Genomic DNA, 17033 nt, shown 5'->3' on the forward strand with positions numbered 1-17033 from the left:
AGGACCTAAAATCTTGTTCCTGTTAGAAGCTTAAACGTGAAAGGCCCTGAAGCAGTTTGCATCTTATTTAAAAGGGGAAAGCAAAAAAATACATACCAGTCTTCCACTGGCACACATTTACACAACATTAGTTTTGACTGACCAGTTCTGGTGCAAGTTGTTTGCTGGATGTCATATAGTTCGACAGAACTAGAAGATTAAAATCTGCCTCAAATCATTGTTGAGTAGAGGTTAGTTTGTGTTTTTAGTTTTCAAAAGGCCAAATACCTATGCAATCAAACTACATCCCAAACTGACCTTTGGGCAATATTTACAAGCCAGTTTCATGATGTGAAAATGTTCTACCACACAGGTGGGACTGGGAGGTTGAAGGGTGCATTGTTGCCATGTTGGAAAGGCCGACGTTCACACAGAGAATAAGAGCTTTTCACACAGAGCTTTTCTGAGTTGCAGTAGTTCCAAACTTCTTCATGAGCATAATTTTTACTTGTAAGGTTTTAGAACTTAGGTGTGTGAAAGCCCTGGATGAGGCAACAAAAGCTCAGACTCCATCTGAAGCGCTGCCTATAACGCTACCCAAACCTTCAGGACAAACCTCCATCCAATGCCGCTCTGGAAATCTGTTCAAACAAACAACCAGTTTGGCAAATAAAAGCACCAAAAAGTTCAGTTTGTTTCCTCATCTTCCACATACAGAGCTTCTAACACAACAGACTCCAGTTGAATCCAGTTTGGTTGGGTCTGGGCCTGATCCGATGGTGAGGGGACGGTCTTGGTTTGGCTTGAACCGTCGCTCTGCCTCCTGGCTCTTGCTCTTCCTCCAGATTCTGATGTAGCATAACGTTCAGTATACAAGTTCAGCTCTTTAAAATCCATACCGTCAAATCCACAAAGTTCTTATTACATGTTAACATTTCAATATTTTTTTCCTTTCTTTTGTATTCTTTTTTTATACTTTGTCATCATTATTATCTTTCTTTTTTTTGTTGTTTACAATTATGGCCACAAGTCTTAAGAGTTCTTGAGTCCGGTCCGGCTAAAATTCTATTCCGGGTTGTTTTCAGTCCGGATTTGGTCCAAGTCCGGTCCAGTTCTGATGTGATCCGGTCCGGTCTTTACATGGCACTGGGCTTGTAGCTCTGCACAGTATTTCCCCCTGGGCATGTTTAGCATGGTGCTGTAAAGCATGGCTGTATATGTATGTGCAAGGTCTGTCGATAAAGCGCTGCACCAATAAACGTCAAAGTTTGTATCCAGGACCCCAGCGTCTAGGTTCTTGTGGGCCTGAAAAATGCCTGTTACTCCACTTTTGGAGATTTTTTCTGTTGAAAAATTCTACAGTCAACCTACTTATTTACAGACCTTGCCTGTGTGCCTGTGCTGGAATGTATTCAAAACGTAATGCTATATTCGTTTATATTCACTTCTAGTAAATTATTCACAATTCTGGCGAATTCCACAGTCTTGATTGGTCGGGCAGTACATTACTAAAGAGTCTTCTTGGCCAGTAGGATGGCCAGAGGCCAGCATGACTGACCAATGATGGAGGGTAGAGGGTCGAGGACGAGCAGGAATCAAAGGTGGGGAGAAAGAGCGAAGAAGGAAAGAAAAGGAAGGTAGAGAAGGAGTAGGACGAGGAAAATTAGGAGGTAAACTTCTGATGGACTGTGAAGAAAAGAGGGAGGACGGGAAACGGTTATGGACACAGGTACTGGTCTGTCAGTAGGCATCGGGCTCAGTGTGCTGTGGTATAGAGTGATTGTCCAGAGAATCGAGTGGTTATTTAAACAGCAACTTAGAAACATTTAGATCCTGACGAGGCTTGGCCGAACAAGTCCAAGGTCAAGTTATATCATCTCCCTTCAGAGTCCTTATTACTCTATGTCCAAATCCTCTTAGCATCCAGTGATTTCAAGTTAAGGTCAAGCCATCGGTTTATTGGACATTTAGTTTATTTGCTTTCGTCTTCTTCATTAAAGCTTAAAACAACCAACTGAATCCAAAAAAGTCCACGGTAGGGTCAGATATTCCAAATCGGTGACTTGACTTTGTCGCTTCCAGCCTCAAGTTCTGACCTGACTTCCTTACAGTGGATTCTTCCAGACAATGCTAAGGGTATGGTTGAGGATAAGTGGTCCAAAGTTACGACATCAGTAAAGAGGCTTTGAACCTCTGTGGTAGGCCTTGACTTAGCCCTGGACTTGTTCAGATTATGATGAGGCTCTTAAAGTTCAATCCAGCCTGTTGTGTTTTTCCTGTGACTGTCTGACCATAGGCGTAGTTTCTTGATCCTTCAGACAGAACAAGCTTTTCAAAGTGTAGTCTGTAGCTTTCATGGAAACTTGATCCGACCTTTCAACCAAGCACCTGTTAAGTTCCGAAGCAAGCTGAAGTCAGGTCACTTTGTTCTCACGTCACATCCACTGTTCGGAGAAACGTGACACAGTCTTTAGCCCACAGCTACATCCCCTTTGTTTGATCCCTGCTTGCAGTAAAATCAAATCCAAACCGACAGATGCATCTAGAAGGGTTATTTTTTGCCCCCAAATGACTCAAAGTTCCATAGTAAATGTATCCGCATCGGTTTGGAAATCAATTTTCCACCCCAAAAATCCACCAAATGGAGGTAGTTGGGGTCCCACCCAGCCAGTCGATCTTCAAGTCAATCAATCCATCAACTGACAAATAAATTACTGATAGATTGATTGCTAATGCAACTGGAGCTGCGGCTGTCAGTTCGGTCCAACATGGAGCAGTTCGGCTGACTGTTTAAACAGTTCAGAAAAACCAAATGCCCTCATTTCCCCCTCCCCCATTCATCTTCCCACGCCCCCCCCCCCCCCCCAATCCATCAATCCATCAGTCCATTCATCCTTCCCCTTCTCTCAGCTGCTTCCAGACATCAGATTGATGGCTTGCTCCAGTTTGTGCCTCAGTTTGTGTTTGCGACAGTACCCATCCCGGTCCAGTGCTGTTAGGATCTGCACATGCGGGAAAAACAGAAGAAATGATATCAGCTAAGGGTATTGCTTCATGTCCCTGATATAAACAAACTTGTTCGTGCATCAGTGAAAATGTTATTTTGATAGAGGTGCTACGAGTGGTTCAGAGGATGTGGGAAAGGATCGTCTTGCTCAAGGTCAGGGTTGGATGACTAGCTGATTTATTATTTTACTGCCATGTAAGGTAAGTTGATGAGGCAAGTCTTAAGGGGAACCAAAGAACTGGAAGGTCGTGTTAGTTGCTTTTACAACATCAGTCATGTAGCGAATGCCAATGTCAAACCTCAAAGTTACTAACTCACTCACCTCTTCCTTGTACTTGTTGATGTAGAAGTAGAGCTCGCTGAGTGCACTCAGTGTGTTGAACTCATTTCCGTGGAGTCGGGACTGCTCCACCAGGTATGCGTCCATGTCCTGATCGCTGATGCTAGGCATCTTGGCTATATCCCTGTAATACCTGAAGGACACAGACAAAGTTAGCTGTGGTGACTAACTTCAGACTTTAACTGCATCAGCAAGTTAATGTGTAGCTTTTGGGTTAATTTACCAGGATAATTACCCAAGTCGCCAGCTCTAATGGTGTAATATTTTTACATTTTGCATGAGCAGGCCTTATTAATCATCAGCACTAATTAATGTGATTATGACCCCATACTATTATTCTAATAAGGCAAGAGTCTCAGTCTCTGCAAGCCTTTCTTCTTTCTTTCTTTCTACAGTTCTGCTCTTCAGAATGTAAATTAAGCTGTAGTAGCTACTTTAAACATATTAATTCTGACAGGTTATATTGATCAGTCACTTTCTTGTCATAGGGCATCAGCTAATATTAGCAGGTTAGTTAACTGGTTATTTACACCTAAACCCAGCTCACTCATTTATTTTTCTTAAATATATAAATTAATTAACATGTTAGATACTTGCTTTACACAGGATGTATTAGTTAATAAGTTAGCGTGCTATCTACCTTTCCACCCAGCTCTTGTAGTTGGGGATGTCCTTCGCGTAGAGCAGTTTGTTGGATGGAGAGTCTTTGCCGAGCCGATGTTCAGACGTCGAGCAGGAATCCATGAAGGTCTGAGCGACGACTGACAAGCAAGCGTCGGTGATGCTGCTCTTGTGGATGTCGAACACAAACTGAGGATTCTTAATAACATTCACCCAGAACCTGAGAGGAAGGCTGCAAGAACAGAGAAAAGAGATGTTTTTAAAAAAACATTTAAACAGCTGTGACTTTACCTTATAATTTTTTTAAAATCCACATTCTTGAGCAACTTTCTCTCACCAGTTGCTCTTCCAGGTGTGTCGGACGTCTGGGTCAGTTATCTGTCGTTTGTCGGCCTGCTCGTCTAAGAAGTCGAACATGTATTTTATGGCCAATGGGAGTGCAGAGCCACGATGGGCGGTGCTAAACACAGTCTCAAACAGGTCATCCACAAACTTCTGCAGCGTCCCCTGTTGGTGCGAGGACCAAAACAAAGGTTTAAATATTTAAAAATTAGATAATAGAAAAAAAAAGATCATTAACCAGAAACATTGGACAAATTCAGAAGGTTAAAATTAACATTTTACCTATTTTAATTAAACTAGATTATAATATACAAAATGTACATCTTCTGAAACTACAGTCTCTGCGTACAATGAAGATGATTATTACAGCCATACTTTAAGGCATTACTGTAACTTTAATCTTAAGCCCCACACTGACATCTGTGAAGGCTTGTGCTGTTTTGTTTGAGGTACCTTGGTTGCTAGAAGTCTGGTCAGGTAGATTTCAGAAACCATCTTGCTGCCACGGTCTCCTTCTCTCTGGTCGCTGTGCTCATGATTTTTCACCAGGTGCCACAGTTTAGTTCCTGGAAAGACACAAAGGCTCGATTACCAATCCCAGTTTTCCAGAAGCCACAGAAGTCTCAGTTTTACTCCTTTCTTTGGTTTATTATCAATTTATTTGAAGCAATTACCTGCAAATTTGCCAAAAACTGGCATCACTCTGTAGGTACCCTGTGTCAAACTTTATTTCAGGTGTTATTCATTAACTATAGAACTCCAATATTATCATTTTTGGTATCTAGATAATATAATTTCCTTTTTCTTGGCAGAGTTTTTGTCTGAGATAGACAAAACGTCCAAGTATATCAAAGATCATGACTGTGCTGTCACAGAAGTTAAATGTAATGCTGTCTCAACACAAGCAATGAATCCTGTTCATCTTTCACAGCATCTTTGAAACAAACTTAAAGGTCTAACACATGAAAACACCACAGATGTATCCTAATGTAAAGAAAGTTACTATATCTGAGTATATCTGCTGCCATATTACCAGTTTCCTGGTCTGGGGTGATCATTGGAGCTCTGGATCTCAGGCTGTCGGGACTGCTGGATGTTCTCAGTAAAGACTCTGATGGCACAAACAGAGAGAAAGATGTTCCTGATTAGTCATCTGGTTAGAAAAGAAGAGGCTGAACACTGATTTTGTGAGTCAATACTGTGCTTTAATGGTGAGAACTGAACAACAACATCTGGCCTGGATATAAACTAAACTTTCACTGTTTTCCACACAGCTGCTATAGCTATAAAGGTAAACAGTCATTGTGCATAACTTCCAACAAACCACATCTGTATAACTTGTAACGCCCTCAAAAATACATCTGTGTAAAATTTATTTTCACCAACGGAATGTAAACGCTGTAATCTCGCAAGTGTTATGGATTAAATCAATCTCAGATTATTATTATTTCTGACTGCTGTGTTCCCCATTAATTCGTCTGTAGCGTCTCAGTGAGTTGTGCTAACTTTTACTTTCCACCTCCAAAGTTATTGTGACTCTCAGACGTGTTAAATACATTTATTTCCTCTTCACGTTAACTAGCTGTGGGCAGACACTGAAGGTAGCAAGCTGAGAAGACATGAGAACAAAAAATTCTTTTTGATGAGTGAATATCGTGTTAGATTTTCTCTGTCACTTCACTGTCGGTCCAATCCTCTGTGTTTGCTTCCAGTTTTGGAGCCAACTGTTTCCTAAAAACATGTTTGAAGATGGTGATTGATGGTGTTGCCACACTGTCTAAATCAATCACCGTATACTCATATCAAAAGACTAAAGACTAAAAACGCCGTTCTTCTAACTTTAATAGTTGCTAGTTCCTGCTGTGCTCAAACACAAAAGAGAGAGACTTCCTGTAGAGGTTGGGTTGTCCGTACAGGTTACCAGTAATCCAGATCATGGTACGAGTTTAAAAACCAGAAGAAGGAGGAACCATAAAGCATTCTTTAAGTTTGTGAAGACGTTTCAAACCCTCATTACTTTGATTTATAAGCAAATTGAATGGATGCACTGAGCTGCTTTTAGAGCCAGCAGTCCACCACAGTGTTAATACTGTGGCGGATTCAGTCCAAGCGGGCGATGCCATTGGCAGTCATGATAACCTTGAAACTTGAAGGACTCCAGGCTACCTCAGGTTTGTTAAAAACAGATATGCTGGCATTTCTGCAGCGTGTACAGGCAGTACAGCAAATGTTAAATTGCAGTTAAAAAAATGTTTGGACTGTTGCTAAATTAAACTTTCCTCCATTTCTTGAAATATGTGCAATGTGGTAGAGAATGAAAAGTTTGCATGACCTATGAGGAGGTAATAGAAACGGGAAATACAGTCAGGTGAAATAAACCAGAATGATGCATTTGATATATGAAAAGTCTGGAAACCATTAACCCTGCCAATAAAACACGATGCAGAACTGGCCAGCAAGAAAACCTAATAACTGTGTGTGTGTGTGTGTGTGTGTGTGTGTGTGTGTGTGTGTGTGTGTGTGTGTGTGTGTGTGTGTGAGCGAGCGCGCTCAGTACCGTATCTGCTCAGCGATCTGGTGAAGGTGAAGGAGTTGGCGATGTTGTAGGCAGAAACCTGCTTCTGGACGAGCGCCACCACGGAGCCGTCTGTTACCTAGCAATGCACAGTGAAACATCAGTTAGTCAGCCAATCGCTCCATCAATCAGCTGACTAATTATCCGTTCAGCCAGTCGATTCTTATCCCGTCCACAATCTTGACAAAATCCACACGTGCCGCTGCAGGAGCTGATGAAGAACACGAACTTGCTCGGAGCTCAAACAGAGAGCGAGGGTGCACAGGCCGCTGAGATTTTAATAAATCGGCAAGAGGAAATGTTTTCAATCTGCAGCTGCACAGTCATTTTACGAGTGCCATTTAAGTATTATGAAGTGGACTGACTGTATACTTACATTAGACCATTCTTTCATTCTATTACATCTTCAACAGTCTTCTTAATCCTCAAAATGATCTTATACTGTATGTATATTAGATTACATTATGTTACACTATATCACAATACTTCATGCAATAGAATTTTATGTTTCCTTATACTATATAGTATGTTCCATTACATTATGTTAAATATAAGAGTTTTCCTGGATAATGTTACGTAAATCAAAGCTTTGGTGCTGTCTGGGTTCAAAGGTTTGGCTTGTGGTTGTCAGTAGTTTCAAACTGTCTAATTTTCAATTCTTTCTTGTATTTGTGAAAGAAAACTGAGAAGATTTATTGACTTCTTCAAGTAAAACATCTGTTCTTTTCACCAAACAACATGTTCGGCTGGTTTCTGTAACAAAGCAATGTTTCCCATTAGTGTGCAAAAGTCAGGAATTCCACTAAGCTATTAATGAAAGACTTATATGTAATCTTACATAAGGTCTTCAGTTATTAACACAATGGTGCTAAAATCAGGGGTGGAAATATGAACACTACCTTCCTTTTTACTGTATAGTGGAGACATAACCCGACCTGCTGCTGGTAGAAATGTAACTGCACTTTTAAAGCTCTCGACAATTGTGATTGGTCTGTTAAGCACCATTGATTCCAGCTGTGATGTTCAGGATACTTTTTGCTGGAGTGTTTGGGAAAAACGTGTGAATACCACTCTCCTAACATTTTATTTGTCTCCATCGTGCACACAAGTGACTGGCGTCAGCAGCATCACCCACTTGTGCAGGTTACGGTGTAGGCTGTACAGAAATCCAAATCAGCCGACAGACCGAGGACAGAAACACAGACTAAATACATACAAGGAGTGAAGGGAAGAGGGGAATTAAAGCACTGTGGGACAAGAACAAAGAAAGGAATAAAAAATAGGGAAAATAATAATAAATGGTATTTATGTTAACTAGACAAGATAAACAGTTAAAAGTTTCTTTACTGAAAATGTTTCAAATGTGGAGAAAATATTATATTCTTACTAAAAGGTTTCATGTGGATGAAACTGCTAACAAACAAACTTTCAGGTGATCTCTGCAGTAAATGCACGTCTGTACCTGGTAGTGCGCCAGCGTGTTGAGTCTCTTCCAGTCGCTCTCTATCTTAGTTGTCACGTCTTCGTCCTGCAGGATGATCCTTGTGAGCCGACCCTGACGCCACTCTGACATCACGAGCACAGACAAAGGATCAGAGAACTGTCCACCCAACCCCGAACTGCAGTCATGTTTTAAATGAACTGGGCTTAAGTTTGACGACTCTCTGCTGGAGTATGTAACTGATTTATTTTTACTGACATTTTATTATTTACTGAAATTCTGATGAATGGGGACCTATTCTCCTCATTTTGTCATTCATACATGTATTCACCTAATTTAATACAATTATTAGATACACAAGTATATTTTGCAGGTGTCGTGTGTCTCAGAAGATGCATTTACCAAGAACTCACATGCGTAGTGACTGTTTACTCGGTGGTACAGGGTTTTTTATTTTTCCCCCACTAGGGATAAATTAGCATCCCCCGACTGGTTTGTAAGCAGTGCTGTCTCTAGGTAAAACCAGCCACAGTGGTTGTGGTTTCTAGCAACTGCTGCAGGCAACTTGTATAAAATTATCGCTCAACTACTTGCTGAGATGCAGAAAAACTGTGAAAGGTGCAATACAAACTGGAACTGAAGTAAAAGTAGTGCTGTGTAACTGTAACAGTCCATTTTAAAAGATGGAACTTTTACTTTGAAGGCTAACGCTTCCTCTTTCTGGTTTGCATTGCGGTTGCCACCAGTTTTGCCTGTTTAGTACCAGCAACTCCAACCGCTTGCCAACCAGTTAAGGAAACATTTTTATCTAGCCACAGTGGTTGCCAGGGAGTTGCCAACTGGTCTTTAGTCCTGGGGACTAACTAGCAGCTGGCGGGTTGTTGGGGACATTAAACCCCATCATGCTGAAGACGGGACCTGAGTGGTGATGGTGACGTTAAACTCACTGAGTAACAGTAGCGTCTTACATATAGCAATTGCAATTATGTCTCAAAAACTAGAAAAACAACATTGACTTGTAGATGTTATGCTGTTAAACAAGAAAATATTTTCTGAGCTAATCCAAAGTTTATGTAAAAATCACATCACAGCCACAGAGATGTCATCCATTGGTTAGCAAAGTCCTGTCATAAGTTATAAACCAGTGAACGTACCCGACTGTAGCCACCTTTGTGACTCCGGTAACGACCATTATTACCAAAATAATCTCATGTTCTATTTAATTAGGCTTTGAAACAGCACGGAGGCCATACACTGAGTGACAACTTTGAAACAGCAATACTTCTATCTGCATCCAGTGGAGTCGCCCCCTGCAGGCTATTAGAAAGAATGCACTTTGCAGATGAAAAGCTGCATCCATGTTTTATACTGTCTGCGCCTTTTCTTGAAGTAGGATATCTGTCAGTAGTTACCCAAGTCCATGTCGTCGGCCTGAGGTCTCTGCGAGTATGGGATTCCTTTGTAAACAGCGTCCAGCAGTTTGTCTTTGACCTGAGTGACTGTGTCGCAGTTCAGCACCTTCACTGGCACCTCAGTCCCAACTTCACCCTCAGGGGGGATGCACATCAGCGTCTGAGACGGCGAGAGAGAAAGCAGAGACTCATCTGTCTGCACCAAACTTTATTAAGCTGCTGCTTGTGTGTTTACCACAGTGTTGTCACAGCGAGGAAAACGTCACTGGCTGCTAAATTGGATATTTTTAACCACACACACACACACACACACACACACACACACACACACACACACACAGTCTTTTCGAGGACCCTCACTGACTTAACATGCCCCCCCCCCCCCCCCCCCACACACACACACACGCCCTTTACATAATTTATAATAATCCCCAGCTGGTGTGTCAAACACTGAACTTTCATTCGCCGCAGACCCCCGACAGAAAACAACGCCGAGTGGTCGTAAACATCCTGCTTCTGTGCTTCAATGATGCTTGTTGCTATGGATACAGTGAACGCAACAAAATCCACTTTGTGGTGAGTTAAAGGACTCATCTGTAACACGTTATAAGGGAGCCTGCAATTTACAGGGTGAGTTTATTGTATGAATCAGGTACCAATAAAACACTGCTGGTTCCTGCTGCAAAATTATGGGGAACAAGTCAGTAGCCAGCTGTGTATTTCAAATAAAATAAGAAACATATTGTACTCATACACTCACACACTACTCAGCTATATCGTATAGCACGCAATTAAAGAGTAACACAGACTGTTCTGGAAAGCACTGCCTCATTTAGTGATATAAATGTTTGTTTTGAGGTTATCAATTACAAAAATTGCATTTGTTTTCTATGAAATTGATTTTTATTAACAGATTAAGTCTAAATTAGTTAAATTAACACAAATGATTGACCTTGGGTAAACGTGGAGGGAACAAACAAGCAAGACAGCCGACAGACTGAGAGCTCTGGCTTAAACGTGCTGCTATAGCATAAACTTATACTGCATATTTCAACACTGCTATTCACTGAAAAACCCCCGACATGGCGTGCTGTCATTTAAAACCTTTCTGTTGGGCAATGATACAGAAGGTGCCTGTCAATAAAACAAAGATTTAATGGAGGTAACATCACATTAGAGCTTCACTTCATTATTCAAGGCATCTAAATTAATGAATTCATTTAAAAAAATCATAAATATCTACAGAAGATTTTTTAACAAATTTAATTATTTCCATTTGTCATTGCATATTTTTAATAGATGGCTTTTTTGGGAAGTTAGTTTAGGTCAAGTCAAAAATCAATTACCCAGTTTGTTTCCAGTATAATGTGTTATTATGGACACGCTGTTATGTTTAGCATTTAGCCGTCAATGGGCCACGAGGACTTGGGTTACTGCAGTGAAGATGATGTATGATTGAAGCTTACATGTCCTTAGCCGCAAATCTTTAAACTGGAAAGTGAATAAATATGTAGCGTTTTTTGTCTTTTTTAAACGGCCGTGTGCTTTATTTCATCAAATTTCTCTAGGAATGACTTGACAAAGCTAAGGCTGGAAATGTGGTTTATAACTAATAAACAAAACTACCAAAATATGGTGAAACCAGCAGTCTATTCTCACCGCAGCTGCACTCAGTCACAGCTCAAACTGCTGTATTTAATTTTGGTTGGTGTGGGTGCGCGTGTGCGTTACCAGCTGTTTGTAGTCGATCTGCTGTCGGATGAGTTTGTCTTCACTGAGAGAATAACGAGCTTCTCCGGTGATGGCGTCAATCGGTCCCTTCTCCATCTGCTGCTTTATGGCACAATACAGCATGAAGAGAGGCTCGCCCGCACACTCCTGAAGGACAGGAAGAGGGGAGGGAATGAAGGGAAGGAGGGGAGATTTTTTTTAAAAGGAGGAAAGAAGAGAAGGAGGAAAGCCAGGTTTATTACTACAGTTTAATCCTCAAAACTCATCAGGGGGATTTAAGCCAATCCCCTTCATTCCCTATGAATAAATTAGCTGCAGCTCTGATCTGATTGGTCACGCTCAGAGTTGAGAGGCAGACTTTAATGAGGTCAATTAGGGGGAGCAGGAGGAAAGGTAGGAAGGAAGGAAGGAAAAAGCAGAGAGGATGGTGTACCTTGAGGAATCGATGGAGGAGGAAAGTGAACCAGTTCGTCAGCATCTTCTCAGCAACAGACTCGGTCCTAAACACATATATACAGGTCAGAGGTCATTAGTGAAAACATTAACTCCTGCTCTTTCCTGATTGGTCACATCAAATTGGACAGGAAGAGCCTAATGAGATCAGTTAGAGAGCAGGAGGCAGGGATTTGGGGGTTGAAGGAGGAAAGACAGGGCTGCTACACCGGCTTCATAAACAAGGACTTTTATTCTGAAGTAGCTCTTAGACATGGGATGCGACACATTCAGTGCAGGCTGTTAATCAGCCAGACGTGGATTCATTCAGCAGATCAGCTTTAATATTCCAGGTGTGACCACCCACTCACACTGAAAACAGTCAAACTTAAAGTGAACAGCAGGGAACGCACCTCCTCAGCAGCAGTTTGGGATGGTTTCTGTTCTCCAGGTTTTTCTCAATCAGGTCGGCCAGCAGCTGTTTTAACACCACTGTAGCATATTCCATCCGACCCTGAAGAGGCAAAGACAAAGACTTAAACCGCTCAGCAATTATTTACATTTTTTTTAACTCATAATAGGTTTACAAGCCTCTACTGCTATCACTACAGGTGTAGTAACCAGCATAATTAGCAGGCTGTAGCACTGTGACAGATACCTGCAGAGCAGCCATGAGCAGGGAGGCCACGTTCCCCCTGTCTCTCATGGAGAACGACCTCTGAGCCTCCAGCGTGTGGATGAAGGTCAGCAGGAACATCTTGTTGTTCAGCAGCTGGCTGAAGAGACGCAGAGCTTTCTCCACATTGGCTGGAGACTAAACAGATGCATGTGCACTTAGTTATTTAAACACAAACAGAGAGTCGCTCACCAAGAGGTCAGGTCAGAGGTTAAAGATAACATCAGTAAACCAAATAAACATCAACAAATCCACAGTGATATAAATATAAATTCATTATTTAGTTGATAAATCTAAATAAACTAGAAAAATCCTAAACAACCCCCCAAAACCTAAGACCTAAACATGTGGAAATAAATCAGAACAAGGCAAGTTAACCAAGCTAGGACTGAAAAAAGACTAAATTTGTACAAGTGGTTATTAATCTGAAAAACCATCAGAAATTTAAATGGATTTAATAAATAAGCCCGGAGGATGAAAGAAGGAAAGAGCAATAAACTCAACCAGATGACAAAAGCAGAATAAACCTGAATAAACATGAACAAACCTGACAGATGTGGAATAAATCTAAGTAACCCTGAACAAATATAATAAATGTAAGTAACCCTGAACAAATATAATAAATGTAAGTAACCCTGAACAAATATAATAAATGTAAGTAACCCTGAACAAATATAATAAATCTAAGTAACCCTGAACAAATATAATAAATGTAAGTAACCCTGAACAAATATAATAAATGTAAGTAACCCTGAACAAATATAATAAATGTAAGTAACCCTGAACAAATATAATAAATGTAAGTAACCCTGAACAAATATAATAAATCTAAGTAACCCTGAACAAATATAATAAATGTAAGTAACCCTGAACAAAGAACCAAACTGAAATAGGAAAAAATGTGAAAAAATAAAAAATAAAAGATGAACAAATCTGTACAACAGACAATAAACCTAAAGATATGAATGAGAATAACCTTCAATAAAACTGACAAAGTTCAAAAACAAAACCTGAAAACAGAACTAAACAAATTTCAATAAACCTAAAGGGGAAATAAATATGAATAAACATAAAATGTTTGAATAAACCTGGTTAAACTAAATAAAATTAGAATAAATATAAATAAAAGATCACAAATATAAATTTTTAAGCCTGAAAGAAGGAGATTGTCTTTTTTAAAAATAGAAATAAATAGGAATAAACCTAAAAAAACCCAAAACAGTAATAATCTACAGAACTAATTTAAATATAAATCCATAATCAGGGAAGAAAAACTAATCTCTGGAAATTATAGTTCACCAAGTTTAGGAAATTCTTTCCACCTGTGGGCTGATTTGCTGCCACACCCTGTTATTATGATCAGGGAAAAATTGTGGATCCAGAGACTCAAAGATCCGAACATCCTGCCGTATTGTACATACGTCAAGCTCTTTGAGGACGGGGTGTTCTTCTATCCCAGGGAACATGACCCTCATGGTGTATGTCCGATATTCCAAGAAGGGAATCTTCACTCCATCCATGTCATTGGTAAGTTCTTGGATGTCTGTCTGCAGCTCCGCAAAGGCTGCGAGAGGAAGAAGAACATTAAAACAAATCACCACAGAAGGAAGGACTGGAGGTAAGGAAGGAAGGCAGAACACACCCTCTTTGCACTCTAGCGCCACCCGGCTCTCCAGGTTGTCCATCTGCAGCTGGAGGCGTTTGAGCGTGCGGTCGGCATCACGGGTCTTCCTCTTGTAAGCGATCAACACTGCGATGATCGCGATGAGCAGCACGCCTCCGCCTGCTCCGATCCCAATGATGGCAGGCAGCGTCAAGGCACTGTCGGAGTAGATATGGAGCATGCCCGGGGAGTACTCCAGACCACCCACCAAGATCTACAGAAGACAGAACAAAAACGTGTTTATGACACGGTTACCTCCCAACATCAAAGTTTTTTTCCCTTTTGATCAATTTCACAACTTTTTTATCTACTTTTGATTATCTCACAGTTGTCATACCTTATTTCAAAGTGCCATAAAGACACATATTGTCATGAAAGCTTCATGAAATGGACTCTGTGATCAAAAAGTCACATATTTTTCTTATATTAGCCTATTTTAACTGTTAAATCCAGAGTTACATTTAAAACCCTTTAGCTGTCAAAGTCCTGGATGATCATCATGTCTTAAAGACCTCATGATATCATACTATTATACTAGAGCACTTCTCTCTCAAACTGTAGGATTGCTCGAGATATTTAGAGTTTCCAAAAGTCGAATGGGAGACACAGTCGTCTGCTATCAGGCCTCTCTCCTGTGAAACAGCTCCCAATTTGGGTCCAGGAGACAGGCACATCTTATATCTTATATTTTATTCCAGTTATGATCCCATAACTGTGACGCTAATGTGCTTGTTTATACCCGTCCGATAGTTGTGATTCACTAATATTCAGTTTATAATATAAAGCTGTTGTGAACTGGCACAATATGAATAAAACTGTATGGAATTATCTGAATTGAGGCATTTTGCTGCTTTAAGTACAATTCCTCCCTTAAATTACTCTGTTAAATCCTTCATAACTAACACAGTTTAGCTTTGGTTAAAGAAAAACTGTAAAGTTTTAAATGCTGCCATCCACTGTGCAGATGTTACACAGTAACTTTGGTAATGATACTTTGTTGCAGGAGAATACAGATTTTCAGTCTTTTAAAGAGACAAAATTGTAACAAATTATACAGTTAATGTATAAACACACACACACAGATAGATCTTCATGTTATACGTGTTTCATTATCTTTGTTGTCTCTTGTATTAATGTTTCATTAAAGTGTTTCCTCTTTACAGCCTTTTAATATCGATTCTACAACAGATGAAGGTACTATGAACAAACTGATAAATAAATGATAAAGAAGATATGAACAGACGCCGGAGGGGAGGGAGGCATTCTGAAATGATAATCGATACTTTTAATAATATATCAATAGTTTGTCTCGTAGGAGGTTCTGTTCATTGATACCAACTTCACTTTGAAGAGCTCTGTGTGTGTGTGTGTGTGTTTGTATACATGGTGTTGTGAGGACATGAATGTATGTACAAAACCACTACGTGGGGACAAAAAAGTCCCCATAAGGTAAATCATATAAGTGATAAGAGTTTATTCATTTCTTCCACAGGCTGAGCTGTGTGTATCTCATTCATGTGTAAAGAAATGATTATTTCTTATTATTAATTCAATTTTTTTTCTTATATATCTGAAAATGTTCTTGCTTTTGTTTGTTTCGTATTTGTCGGTTATGTATGGTTAAGCTTGGGCTAAATTTAGTCTTCAGGAAATGAGTGTAAGGCAGTGCAATGTCCTCTGAAGTCCAGGAAACATTACTCTGTGTGCGTGTGTGTGTCACTCTATGATATGTGATATTGAACCAATTACCCATGACTCCCTGCGGCTGCACTTAATGACTTTCACCTTTATAAAGACCCCCTCCTTTTCCTCCTTATCCTCCTACTCCTCCTCTTCCTGTCTCTGTTCTCCCTTCAAAAAGTAGTTCACGGCCAGGATACTCAAGTCCATGTAAACACAGTCAGTGTCTATGACTTAGACAAAGTCACATCAAAGCTATTTTAGGCTTGTTTTTCATGTGATACTTTAGTGAATCCTGGTAGATGGAGGAGAAAAGCCAAATCCACTTACAGGTATTCAAAAAACCTTAAAAATATGAGTGAGACCTATTATTCTCATATCCAGCTTTATAATTCCACTGTACTAAAGTAGCTTTCTATTATTCACAGTTCAAAATAATCCTTATTTTTCACATACTGAGTTCACCTACTAGCTAAAACAAGCCATTTTAGGTGTCTTTCATTTCTCCCTGTAAGCCAGCTTTCTTCTCATTGGCTGCCCCTCGTAAACAAAGACATAAACAATAAATAGGTGGCGTTTCTGTGGAGAAATAAGCACATTAGACATGAACTCTTAAAAGGTCTGGAAAAAGCTGACAGAAAGCTTTTCGGAAGCTCAGTCAGGAAATAAATTCAGCATAAAAAAAACCTTACATACACCAACACAAAATATTTATTTGTAATAAGTTGATCTATTGATTTCCTGCTTCATGGTTGGTTCATTTTCTGTTATATAAAGTTGATGTTTGCAGAGGTTTTTACCTGTTTTTGTCCCTTTTATTGGCTCTATGGTCATTTTTTGAATCCTTTTTGGTGTCTTTGATTTGCTCTTTGTGGTCATTGTGGTTGTTTTTTGTTTTGGCCATTTTTTAAATCTCTGTGTAGTCTGAAGCATCCTTATAATGTTTTTTTCCTTTTTCAGGTCTTTTTTGTATCTTTGTTGTCTGTTTTTTCTGGTTTCAGCGACTGTTTTGTCTCATTTTTGTATGTTATGGTCTCTTGTCTCTCTTTTCTTGCTTTGTAGTTGTGTGTTTCCTCTTTGTATTTTACAGTTTTGTTCACTTTAAAAACAAAATGTAACAAACTTCCCTTTCCT

General features: G+C 39.9%; 1 protein-coding gene across 1 annotated transcript in view; it reads right to left on the bottom strand.

Annotated features, from left to right (window-relative positions):
* Window positions 1-2882: 2882 nt before the first annotated feature.
* The window catches only part of plxna3 (plexin A3), a 135761-nt gene continuing 121610 nt past the window's right edge, over window positions 2883-17033 (bottom strand). Inside the window, exons 24-38 of the mRNA XM_085345340.1 lie at window positions 14199-14433; window positions 13978-14120; window positions 12539-12694; window positions 12294-12394; window positions 11882-11948; window positions 11449-11595; window positions 9718-9877; window positions 8327-8430; window positions 6847-6943; window positions 5323-5400; window positions 4743-4855; window positions 4285-4454; window positions 3967-4179; window positions 3309-3459; window positions 2883-2981 (exon numbers count right to left, since the gene is read on the bottom strand). Coding sequence (XP_085201466.1) covers window positions 2886-2981; window positions 3309-3459; window positions 3967-4179; window positions 4285-4454; window positions 4743-4855; window positions 5323-5400; window positions 6847-6943; window positions 8327-8430; window positions 9718-9877; window positions 11449-11595; window positions 11882-11948; window positions 12294-12394; window positions 12539-12694; window positions 13978-14120; window positions 14199-14433 — 2031 coding nt within the window. The 3' untranslated portion in view covers window positions 2883-2885. The remainder of the gene's footprint in view (window positions 2982-3308; window positions 3460-3966; window positions 4180-4284; window positions 4455-4742; window positions 4856-5322; window positions 5401-6846; window positions 6944-8326; window positions 8431-9717; window positions 9878-11448; window positions 11596-11881; window positions 11949-12293; window positions 12395-12538; window positions 12695-13977; window positions 14121-14198; window positions 14434-17033) is intronic.

The sequence above is a fragment of the Diplotaxodon limnothrissa genome, linkage group LG20 (genome assembly GCF_057381915.1).
Source record: "Diplotaxodon limnothrissa isolate DT_005_m linkage group LG20, D_limnothrissa_male_GT1.1, whole genome shotgun sequence".
Taxonomy (NCBI): Eukaryota; Metazoa; Chordata; class Actinopteri; order Cichliformes; family Cichlidae; genus Diplotaxodon; species Diplotaxodon limnothrissa.